The sequence below is a fragment of the Rousettus aegyptiacus genome, unplaced genomic scaffold (assembly GCF_014176215.1).
Source record: "Rousettus aegyptiacus isolate mRouAeg1 unplaced genomic scaffold, mRouAeg1.p scaffold_m13_p_6, whole genome shotgun sequence".
Classification (NCBI taxonomy): domain Eukaryota; kingdom Metazoa; phylum Chordata; class Mammalia; order Chiroptera; family Pteropodidae; genus Rousettus; species Rousettus aegyptiacus.
The window spans coordinates 102,461,280-102,473,360 of NW_023416309.1; the positions used below are offsets into that span (position 1 = coordinate 102,461,280).

At 46.4% G+C, this 12,081-nt stretch overlaps 1 protein-coding gene across 2 annotated transcripts in view; it reads left to right on the forward strand.

Annotated features, from left to right (window-relative positions):
• Positions 1–12,081, forward strand: part of ITGB3 (integrin subunit beta 3) — a 46,162-nt gene that overhangs the window by 8,248 nt on the left and 25,833 nt on the right. The window contains exon 2 of one of the 2 annotated variants that reach the window (XM_036222439.1): positions 5,278–5,363. The exons of the other annotated variant lie outside the window; for it this stretch is intronic. Within the exon in view, the coding sequence (XP_036078332.1) occupies positions 5,278–5,363 (86 nt within the window). The remainder of the gene's footprint in view (positions 1–5,277; positions 5,364–12,081) is intronic. 2 annotated transcript variants of the gene reach the window in all.

Sequence of the window (12,081 nt, forward strand, 5' to 3'; positions counted from 1 at the left end):
GCACAGTTAGGTGCTCAATGGCAATTTGTTGAGTGAATGAATGAATGAATGAATGAATGCTGACGCCATTCATATGTATTAGTAGAAAAGCGTGAAACTAAAGTAACCACTTTTCCATTGTCCATAGGTGGATTAACCATAGCAAAGTGTTCATTCCCGGCTGGCTGTTCTCAATCATACAGAATGTTTCAGGGCAGTGCTCCTTGAAATCTTGTCAGAAATGCTATGGAAATGCAAATCTGCTTTGTATTGGGTCCTTAGGGCTACCATAACTGGGCGGCTTAAAATAACAGAAATTCATTCTCTCTGGAGGCTAGAAATCGGAAACCAAGGTGTCAGCAGGGCCATGCTCCCTTCGAGACTCTGGAGAGAATCCTTCCTTGCATCTTCCTCTCTTCTGGTGGTGGCTGGAAGTCCTTGGTGGTCCCTCCCTTCCAGTTACATCACCACAATTTCTGCTTTTGTCATCGCGTGGCATTCTCCCTGTGTGTCTCAATCTTCATGGAGTGTTTTCCTCTTTTAAGGACACCAGTCATATTGGGTTAGGGCCCAACCTAGTGACCTCATCTTTTTACATTAGCAAGGACCCTATTTCCAAATAAGGCCACAATCATAGGTACATGGGGTTAGGACTTCAACATATCTTTTTTTTGGGGGGGCCACAATTCAACCCATAACACATTTTAATATTGGTGGAGGCAAATGATATGCAAATACCTTCTGATGTTAAATACCATATTTAATTGGCTTTGATACACTTAAAAAAGACATTTAAAAATCTCTAAAATCAGGATGTGTTCTATATGGTAGTTTGAATTTCCTATTGCTTTGGTTGATGCTTTCTGGAGCTTTCTGCTCAGAGCAGAGGTATATATTATCTTGAACTCCACCTTTCTGTCTCCTTCCCCTTCCTTGTGTTACTAAGCTGCTGCCACGTGTAGCGAAGAAACAAAAATAAAGTGATCTTTTTTAGCAATGTGCTCTAGAGAAACTACTTGTGCATCCACAGGGCAGTTAGCATGAGATGTTTTGTTTTTGGATGACTCACCCAACCAGGTGACTGTGATGGAAGATCAGGCACTGCCTGAGTCACCCTGTGTCCCCATGGACCTAATCAGTAATCAGCCAAAGGTCAGTGGCAGGGCTGAGAACCCAGGCCAGAACTCCTCTCTGGCAGACAGTAAGAGAGATTATTCTCCCTTTTCACTAAACATCTCTCCCTCTGACTTTGCCCTTCCCTGAAGTCCCCTGGCCTCACTAGGGTGGCCCATTTCTGCATTTTGACATCCTGTCTCACTGGACAGCATGTCCTCAAAATAGCTCTCATTGACGCATTATGACTTCCACTGGTTCTAACTCCCTTCCTTGTTTCCCTTTTTTCTCCATTTCCCCGCTTAACCCTTTGTCTCGTTTCTGGTTCTGTGAATCTGGCTGAGGTGTCAAACCACAGCCTTCTACTTCTTCTTTCCAGGCAACCTCCTTGGCTGGTCTCGTCTATCCTTTCTAACTGGCCTTCTCTTCTTGGCTGTCCCTCTTAGATTGGTTTTTTGAACACTAAATATTCCGAACTCCATTTAGATGCCAGATCTGACAATTGATCATTTCCCTCTATGCTTTCTGATGTTTTCTGGCTCCCTGTGTTCAGGACATACTCAGCTGTATGTATGGTGTCTTTAGGGGAAAAAAAAGAAAGTAAAACCCTTCACCTGCCTTGGGACTCAGGATAAAACAGCAACAACAAAAACAATAGCAACTGTAGCAGCAGCGTTTGTTGAGTTCTGTTTGCCAGCCCTCCTGCTCAGAGTTGGACAGGGATTACCCTCATCATCGCCCTGCGAGGACCAGAGCCAGTGCTCTGGCTAAACTATCAGAGGAAAAGGGTGGTAGTTCCACTTTGTCATTGAAAAAAAAGACCCCCACTTCTCTAGCAGCTCTGAATCTGGGCCCTTGAGGCTGAATAGGAACATTGGCCCATGAATGACTGGAAACAGGCCCAAACTCCTTTCACATGTTCAAGAGGGAGGGGTGGCCTTGGAGCAGCAGCTTATTGATTCAGCATGGCCCAAGCTCAGAGACTTCTGATGAATCAGTCACTTTCAGCCACCGCATTCCAGGGAATCTTCCCTTGGTGGCAGGTCTTGGTAGGGGGTATCATGGGGTGGGGGTCATTGGTTCTCACGAAGTCAACCTCTGATTCATTGGAAAGAGGTGGTAAGGGGAACTGGGGAAGCATCACTCTCCAGGCATGACTTCCTAAAGAACAAATCCCCGCAGCTCCTCACGCTCTGGGGTCAGGGACCGCCCATCCACAGGGAAGGGGCTGGCCGTTGTTTATTTCACATCTGGCAAGGCCTTCTATTGTGGCTGCAAGTCAAGGACTCATAGGGAAACACTAATTTCAGAATGAATGGATGGATAAATATATAGACTAGGAAAAGTTTTCAAAAATAATTGGATGGTGCTCACGCCCTCCACTGTCCTCTTCTTTCTTCTAACTCTTCTCGTGGTCTTCTTTCCCTAGTGAAAATCAATGGCATTTATGTCCCAAATTACCCCACTGGGTGCCGGTTCCCATGGAAACTTCAAAAAGGGAGGCAGAGACCTAAAATAGTTCAGGCTCTGCCTCTCTCAGAACTCTTCCATTAAGGCAATAATGGGGGCTGTGTTCACATCTGGCTGGAGAAAGAGCAATTGTGAGCTTAGAGATGGTTGGGCAGCCCCTTCAGGGAGCATTGCTGATTCTAAACACTCAGGCATTCTGAATCTGGCAGCTCTGGGAAAACTGGCCACCTTTCTTCTATTATAGACAGTGCATAGCTAAGGGCTGCCCCAACTCAGAGGTGGCCTTGGTGCTTTAGGGCCAGTCCTGGAACCACTGTTATAATTCCCACCTCACAGTCCTTGAACTCACACGCTAAGGTTGTAATCAGTTCAGAGGCTGGAGCCCCAGAGGTTACTCATGGGCTTATGATGGCATCCCCTTGAAGAATTTTAGGTTTGGGAAAGGCCTTTGAAATTAGGCTTTGAGGAAACCTGGGGGTGCCAGGAGGTGTGTCAAGGATTCCACATGTAAGCTAGTATTTTTAAGAGAACAATGAAAATCCAAAGCGTTTGAAGAACTGTTGCAGTCCACTTGCATGTTTTATGTTGGAATTCTATATGCCATTTGGAGGAATGAGCTCAGTTGCTTAAAAGACAAAACGAAACTTGTCTAGTACCTCTAGTCCAGTGCCTCTCGATTTGCTCCAATACACGTATTTATTGAGCATATCTTTTGAGCAAGGACCAGGGCTGTGCTGGGCTGGGTCAGGCAAGCCTCAAAGAGCTCAAAACTTATTGCATGGCAGAGTCATTAAGGCAGATACATAAATAATTATATGTTAGGAACATTGGAGTTGAAGAAACTGAGACTGAGAGGGTTTAAATGACTGACCGAAGGTCACATTATTACGGGGGTGATTCAGTTAGGACCACAGTCTACTGATTGTGTGTGTACCTTTTCTGTTAGATCCCTATGCCCTCTAGTGAGGTCCTGAGTTAATGTTAAGGTCAGTTCAAACGAGGATTCAAGGAAGGGAAATATATAGTTGGTCAGTCAAAGGAATGCTAAAATCAGTTACCTAATAGACTCAAAATTGGTTAATGTTCTACAAGGCAATAAGCCCTAATTTTGGGGGGTTACCTTTCTACTAGACAGTAGTCATTTGCATTGCTGTTGGGTAAGAATCATATACACTGTTCTCATGGAGAATCATTTCCTTGTTATTGGTTTTCTACTAGTTAACCTCTACTCTTATGAAGTTGTAAAATCTTGTAACCAATAGAAGTCAAATAAAGGTACACGCCACCAGAAAATCAGAAAATCAGAAAATCCCTAAGCATGGCAGGTATGCTAGTCCACATCCTGAGTTGTTTTGAAAGGGAACCCAATATTCTTTTAGCCTATTTCCAAATTTTGGATAATTTTTCTTGATACTGTGTGCGCACACACGCGCACGTGTGTATAAGCACATTTTCTGGGTATGTTTTTGTCCAGAAGTTAGAAGGGAGGGACTTTAGTCACACTGACTGAGACACTCAGCACAATAAGTTTTGGGGACACTGAGAAAACATCTCGACTGTCAGGATGATTTCTCCCCAAATATATCTGCTGCTCTTACCAGCTGAGGGCAAAGGGGCCACTTTAGAAAACTGGATAAAGGAACTGTCAGGATAACCAGGTCATGGGGAGGAATGCATCTTCCTAATTCTGCTCATTCTGTTGGAAAAGGCCTCCCTGGGGGACATTCCAGGGTGTACCTGGCTGAGGCCAGGACGGCTGAGCTAGGGGATACGTGAAGGATGGGAACTTTTGTCCAAGCAAATGTCTAAGATGTGACTCCAAGCTGAGCTTCTTGGGGCTGTTTTGGTCCCTCTGGTTGTCTCTGTTCCTCTGTCCTTTGACAGTATGAAGACCGTTCGTATTTGAGTGGTACTTTGTAGTATACTAAGTGTTTCTCCCTTGCCTCTCAAAATTCTTGTACAAATCCTGTGAGATAAATATTATCATTTCATAGAGGTTAATTGAGTTGCTCAAGATCATGACATGGCTAGGAAGAACATTCAGAATTCAAGCACAGGCCTTCCAACTCCAAAATTCGATGTTCTTCCAGCTTTTATCAGTCAGCTTTTTCTAACATTTCTGCTGTTCTCCCTTGACCAGTCTATATGTGGTGGGAAGCTTGAGAACATTCCAGAAAATTAGGTTTTCCCTGGTAGGCCAGTGAGACACTGCCATGGCCATGTCCCCTACCCCTTCTAATATTTATCCTGCATGTTACTGTTTGAACATCGGGGCCTTAGATCCCCTGTGTAGTGGCTGTGACTATATCACCAGAATAATTGGAGAGAGGACACGTTGCCATTCCTCTGGACCTCAGGATTTCGTGTGCACAATGTAGGTGGCAAACCAGTTAATTAAAGCCTTTTCAACGGTTCTGCGCTGACACTTTGGGTCCACGGCTCAGCTTTGCTCTCTCACTTGCCATCACTGTGGCGTCATCAATGGAGGGTAGTGATGAGTTGCCCTCAACCTTTCCTATTCTCCTTCTTCCTTATCCCAGGGCCTGTGTTTGGTAAACGTCTGTAATCCAGTTAGGTAAGGTGTGTTTGTGTGCATCCCACAGCTGAGAGCCGTGAACCCAGGTGGGCCATAGGGAGAGTTGGGAAGGATAGGCAGACCAGTTACTTCATCAAGTCAGATCAGGGCTAATTAATGCCTCTGTTGCTCTGTTCCAGGGCCCAACATCTGTACCACACGCGGGGTGAGCTCCTGCCAGCAGTGCCTGGCCGTGAGTCCCATGTGTGCCTGGTGCTCAGATGAGGTAAGGAACCTAACCTAACTCCTTCCCCAGGCTTGGTCGCTTTTGTGCAGGAACAGACCCATGGGATAACTCCTCTCTCCTAAATACACAAGCGCCTGTCCCTTCTGAGTAAAACAAGGGCGAAGCCTTTCCACTGGTAGATGCCGACGTGAGCCGTTATGGGGCTGTTCCTAGGAGTTTCCCCCAGGGTCTACAGTGTGGCCTGTGGCTCTGGCCAATTACCTTGGTCCTCCTGGCCTCGCTGTAGCCATTGACAACCTTTACCACTCCTTGCTTACTTCTTGTTGGGGTGGAGCACCCCAGGGAAGCAGGGTCTCAGGTCTCAAAAGGAGAGGTGGGAGAGGGTTACTGGTACACAAAGGATGCTGTACCTCAGAATTTTTTAAAGGCAAGTAAGAGAGGAGTCTTGCCCTCGTGTGGGGGCCTGTTTGGTCAGACCTTTTCTCTTCTCCTTTTCTCTCTGATGATTGGGCCCTGTAGCTATCTATACCTTTTTCTCTCTTCCTCTTCTTTTCTTCTTTCCTTCCCTCTCCTAGGTGTCAATGAGGGAAGGAGCTGGGCCAATTCGGTGAGGACGAGAGGATGACAAGAAAGGGTTAGCTGTGTCTAGGCAGAGGGTTTGTTGTGTCTGGGGCCCTAGGGAATGAGTGTGTCTGAGGGAATGGCTATGTTTGTGGCCGGGTCGGGAATCTGGAGCTGGCAAGACCTGGCTGGGGTTGGGAGGGTGGTGAGTGTGGCTGGAGAGATTCCAGTGATTACAGAGTCTGAGGCTGAGTCATTGGCCTGGCCGCTGCAGGTGGTTACCTGAACTCCTGGTCTGACTGCGTCTCAGCCACCTGAGGTACCCTCTCTGTCATGCATGTTCTGCCCTCTGCGGTTTTATGACTGCTCCAACCCAGGCCCTCATTCTCTCTGTCTGTTTCTCTTCCCGGTCTGCTGAGTTTCCTAAAAAGGCAACCTCCCTGACAGGCGGGTGGGGGCAGGGTAGGGGAAGGGAGGCTATGTTTATGCCTCCATAAGAGGGCTGCCAGAGGCAGAGGCCAGCTCAACACACTGATTTGGCCTGTGTGCAGTTCAGCACGGGAACTGCTTCCAGAGGCAGCTGCCCAACATCTGGGCCACATTGATTTCATTTAGCAAATGAAATATTCCCTGGGGCTGGGAGCTGGGGTGGGGAAGAGGAGGGTTGAGTTGTTCCCCACCCCCATCCCCTCAGGTCCTCCACCCCTCTGGGCTGAGCTGGCTGCTCAAGTGTGATGTGGCCTCCTCCCTTCTCATTTGCCATATCCTCCTTCCCTTGGTCGCTGTCATGATATTATTAAGCTTCTTTTACAAGGAAGTTGGAATTCAACAGCTGGATCCTGGAAGAAGGGAATGCTGGATGAGGAGGGTGACCCATTGGATCGGATGGCCTGAAGCTGGCTGGAGCAGAGGGGTAGGGGTGGCGGGAGGAGAAGCCCTAATGTCACTCACAGGATGTTCCCCTTCCTCTTTCCTCCTTTTCAACCCAAAGCAAGAGAAAGTGGAGACAACTGTAGCCCAGAGGAGTCTAGGGAAGGAGAAAGTGCACATATTATTGGAGTGTCTGTCACCTCTCTTGTTCTCCATAGGGACGAGCTAGATAACCGAGGGATGCTGAGGCCTGACCAAATAGAGCCCTTACACATTGTGATCAGATTTCAGAGAAGCAAATGTAGATTACTTCTGATGACCCTCGTGAATTTTGTCCCCTGGGACAGACCAGGGGAGGGCAGCTGTTGGTAAGGGGGAAGGTGCAGGGTAGGATCAAAGCATAAGGTAGGACCAACCTAGGAATGGGGAGTGGGGTCAGAGAGGAAATGGGTGCATCTTGGACCAAAGAAAACTAATAAAGGGAGGAAGAAGGTCCGATAAGATATTCTCTGGGAGAATGGAATATAAACAGGAACGTGGGGGAGGTCAAGGATTTAATGAATGACTATAACTATCTCTGAGCTAGAGGGAGGAGGCGAGGAGAACAGGAGTTGGGGAGGAGGGGAAGAAGGGAGAAAGGGAGAAGAAAAGGAGGGGAGGAGGGAAGAAGGACAGTAGAAGAGCCCCTTGTGGGGCAAAATGCATCAGCCAAGGAGGAATGGGAGGTGGGAATCCCAGGCTGTAATCTAAACATGGCTGCAGTGTTTTCCTGAGGGCTTCCCCTGTACAGACTGAGTTTAATTGTTGAAAGTGCCTTGGCTGTTGAGTTCACCAAAAGTGAACCATGTGGGCCATTTTGTATGTGATTTGTTGATTAATCGACCCTGGAGAGCCCTCTGCTTCTGCCTCCCCTACCTTGGCTGTCGTAGGCAGGATTGGCAGTGTCTAGAAAAACAACTGGTTGGGCTCAGCTTTCTCTTGGTCCTAGAGGACAGCAGCTCTGGGTGTGTGTAGCAAGCGCTTGGCTGGGCAATAGGAAAACATAGCCAATGTGGATGAGTGCAGAGTTTTGGGCCCATCTGCATAGGGTGTGTTCTGGGGGGATGCGGATACTCACATGGGTTGGGGTGCTGTGCTATCTTTGACTTGTGAATCTAGCAGAGAGGCCAGCCTCACACTGAGATACAACTTATGGTCTTGGCCTCAGTGATGCCATGTTGGAATCTAGACCCTTCCAAACTTGCCTGGTGGTGAGAATTACATGGGGTGTTTTTTAAGTATAAAGGTTCCCAGGATAGACCCTGTACCTATTGCATCAGAATGAGTTGTTATGATAGCGAGTTTGGCAAATACTGCTAATTGAAAGGGCTGACCTTTGGGGTCATGATGGGTGGAGGGGGAGTTAACATTGCCAGATAAAATACAGGACACCCAGTTAAATTTGAATTAAACAACAAATTATATTTACTATAAGCATGTCCTAAATATTCGCTAACTTTTCAAACCTAAGGTGGAGGGAAATACTAGGAATTTTAATGTAGTCCTGAGTGCACATCAGAAGGTAGACCAGCTCACACTCAGCCTGATATCCAGAAATGAAAGATGGATGGGTTCGGGTCTAGCAAAGTAGAGGACTCCAACAGGACTCACTTATTTTCTTCTTTGCGTTTGCGGGGAAAGATTTAGGCTACATTTTCATTCCTTTTTAGTCATTAATATAATTTTATTCTCACTTCTCTGCTGCTTTCTTTTACCTTTCCACTTTTTTTTAATGTTTATCTTGAGACTTTTACTCCACCTTGTAAGTGTAAAATTATATATATATATATATATATATATATATATATATATATATATATATATATAATATTAAATGAGCTCCTCTCCCTGTAAACAATGGGGTGTGAGTTCTAATAACCATGAACTAAAATGCTTTCCTTTTCCTCTCCTTTTTTTCTGTCCCCTCCACACTTCTTGTCCCAGTGATTTCTTGCCCTCACTGGATGTCAATCAAGAGAAGAGTGTTCGGTAACTCTCTGGGGAAAAAAATAAGTATCAGGACGTGTTGTGTTTTGTCCTTCAAAAACAGAGTATGCAATAATGGTAATAGTTACAATGGTAATAGTAGAAAAGAGCCACCTTCTACTTGCATTTACTTGTTTATATCCCATCCAAAGGATTTGAATATATTTGACTTAGAGTGAGATTTTTATATTTTGAAAGCATTTCCCATTCAGAGTCTTATTGTATGCCCTGACCAACCTGGGGTGATAGGGAGGATAATGACAGTTAATCATGCTGTACTTCCCCAATTCCCAAAACGGGATTAGTGGAGAATGGGAGTAATAGCATGTGCCACTCTTCCAGGAGAGGGTGGGAATTGGGCTCCCATGGCGTGTGGGCTAGAACCTCCCACCTCTCTTCCTTTGAGTCTTGGTTATTTTTGCCCTTTTAGTGTAATATCCGGTTTCACTGGGAGCTGGAACTCTGTTATTCCTCCTTCCTCCTTCTTCCTCTGAGTCACCTGGAGACATTCCTTCTACCTTCTCTGAACGCGTTATTTAGAAAGGGCATGTTGTCCAAGTGTGTTGAGGTCACTGCCTTGGTATTCTTCTGCGACAGGAGGCTCTCAGGAAGAGTGTGGCTAAGGGGCAGGCCTGTTATGTTCTTGATCTCTGATGTCAGCGACCACAAGGGGAGGGAGGAAGATAGTTTTTGTTTTTTAGTGTTTATATTTCTAAGGAAATTCATAACAAACCATAAGGACTGTCAGCAAGGCTTAGTACTTCAAACCTTCTTCTGAGAAGCACTGTCGTATTAGAAAATGGAGTCAGGAAACCACCCCCCTTCAAACCCCAAACATTCTCTCCCTTCGCTGATGCTACTTAAAGATACATGACGGCCTCGTTTTTATTCAGTGTCCTGGTCTCACCCTTCTCTCTGCTTCAGCATCTGTCTTAGTCCTGGAAAGGCTCTGCTCCTCAGTGCATCTTGGTCTATCCAATCATTGCCTTTTATGGAAGGGTTTCTCCTTGGGCCTTTGTGGGCTACTGGAATCAGAGATAAGGTAGGAGGTTTTCTGAGCAAGGAAGAGACTGCCTCCTAAAGGAGAAGGGTTGAGAGGGATGCGCAGGGGCGGCAAGAGGAGTTTGGGCACAGAAAAGCAAAGTGCTCGTGAGCTCTCCTCTCTGCCAATCTGTCCTCTTCCAGAGTTGAGTGTGGGGAGGGGACTTTCATTTCCCTCAGAGACTTCAAAGATCTATGCTGTCCCTGTTGGAATCTCTTGAGCCAGGAAGATTAAGTCATGTGCACTATTTCCCACCGCTGATACCATCTCTACCTCATACCCATGAAGCTGAGGGAAAGAAAGAAGCCGCTGGCTTCCAGAAGCTCTTCTTTCCACTTCTCGCCTGGGCCAGGGTGGTCCTCATATCTTTGTCTCAGTCCTCGCAGGGTGCTGTAATGCAGATACTATAGATTAAATGACTTAACAACAAACATTTATTTCTCATAGTTCCGGAAGCTTGGAAATCCAAGATCAAGGTTTTGTGTCATCGATGGCTGCCTTCTTGCTATGTCCTCACATGGCAGAAGGGGCCAGGGAGCTCTCTGGGACCTCTTTTTAAGGGCACTAATCTCATTCAGGAAGGTTCTACCTCATGACCTAATTACCTCCCCAGGCTCCATCTCTTAATACCATCACCTTTGGGGGCCAGAGTTTAACATACGAATTCTGGGCGGACACAGACATCCAGTCTGTAGCACTGTTGGTGGTGTCGTGTTTCCGTCCACGTCCACGTGAGGAAGATGTCCAGCCTATCAGGAGGACTGGGCAGGAGAGGGAGAGGGACTCCAAGCTTCTGGAGTGGATTTCAGGCTACAGAATCCAGATTTTTAACACATGGATGGCTCTTCGTGGCCCAATCCCTCTCCTAGAAATACAGCTACCAGCCATATCCTCATCTTGCATTCTACTCCCTACCTGGGGCATTTTCAGGTATGACTCTTTCTGGGCCCACTGCTTCCACACGCCTGCTTCTCTGCCTCGATTCTCACTCTATACAGAATGGAATACAACATATCATTTTGTGAGGATAATGACAATCAGACTATCTAGTTAATATCTCACTTCGGCCACTTCCTAGCTCATTAACGTAGGGCAAGTTACTTAACTGCTCCAAGCCTTAGATTTCTTACTTGTAAGATTGGGTTCCTCATTTGTGAAGCCTCCAAGCTTCAGATTCCTCACTCATAAAATAGTAATAGTTCCAGCATTATAGGAGGATTGCAGCAGTCCACGTAAAGCGCTTGTCACAGTGCTTGCCATGCAGAAAGTGCTCAATAAGTGTTAGCACTGGTTGTTCCAGGATATTGGCGTGACTTATTCTGCTACTTCTGGAAGTGGTTGTGACAGGGTGGGTAGGGATGGGAAGGTGGTTTGCAGGCCTGAAGGCCTAGATATTGTGAAATAGGTCCAGGGAGGGGTTTTCCAGCTTTCCCGCCAGTCCCCTCAACCTGGCAAGGAGCCCTCATGGACTTCTGCCCACGCAGAGCGGCTAAATTTGCTAAATGTCAGAGCAGAAAAGGATGGAAAATACCATGTCATCTCACCCCCTTATCAAATAGGTGAAGTAACTGAGGCGAAAAGGAGCAAAATGACTTATCTGAGGCCACATGGCTAGTTAGTGGGAGACCTGGGATTGAACTTGTTTCCTGATTTCCAGCATTCTTTCCAGTGCAGCGTGTGCCCCATTCAATACTCAGATGTAAACACACAGAGCTCCAGAGGGCTGTGGAATATATGCCGGAGTTTTTGGAAAGGTGCTTTGTCCAGGATAAGGAAGGAAGCTTAAAGTGATAGGACAGCCTCTGGCCAGTGGCCTGGCATCATGAGGTTTGCCCAAGCTTGTGAAGTTTATTCAAAATTAACTTATACAGGAATGAATTATTTATAGAGTATCTTATAATAATAGCTAACATTCATTGAGCACTTACCCCGTGGAAGGCCCCATGCTCTGTGTTTTAAATGCATTGTCTTATCTAGTCCTGCATAACATCCCTGTGAGGTTGGGGGCTATTATTATCTTCATGTTAGAGCTGAGGAAACAAGGAGGGAGAGATTAAGTGACACTAGTAACCAGCTGGTAAGAGGCCATGCTGAGATGCAGTCTCAGCCAATCTACTCCTGTGCTCCGAGTCCCTGCTCTCTGCTGCTGCCCCATACTTCTTCCCCTATTACCTCTGTGCTAAGTCCTGGGTTGGGTGCTGGGAACAGAGAGGAAACAGTCCCTGTCCTTCTGGATCTCAGACTTTAGCCAGTGTCTTA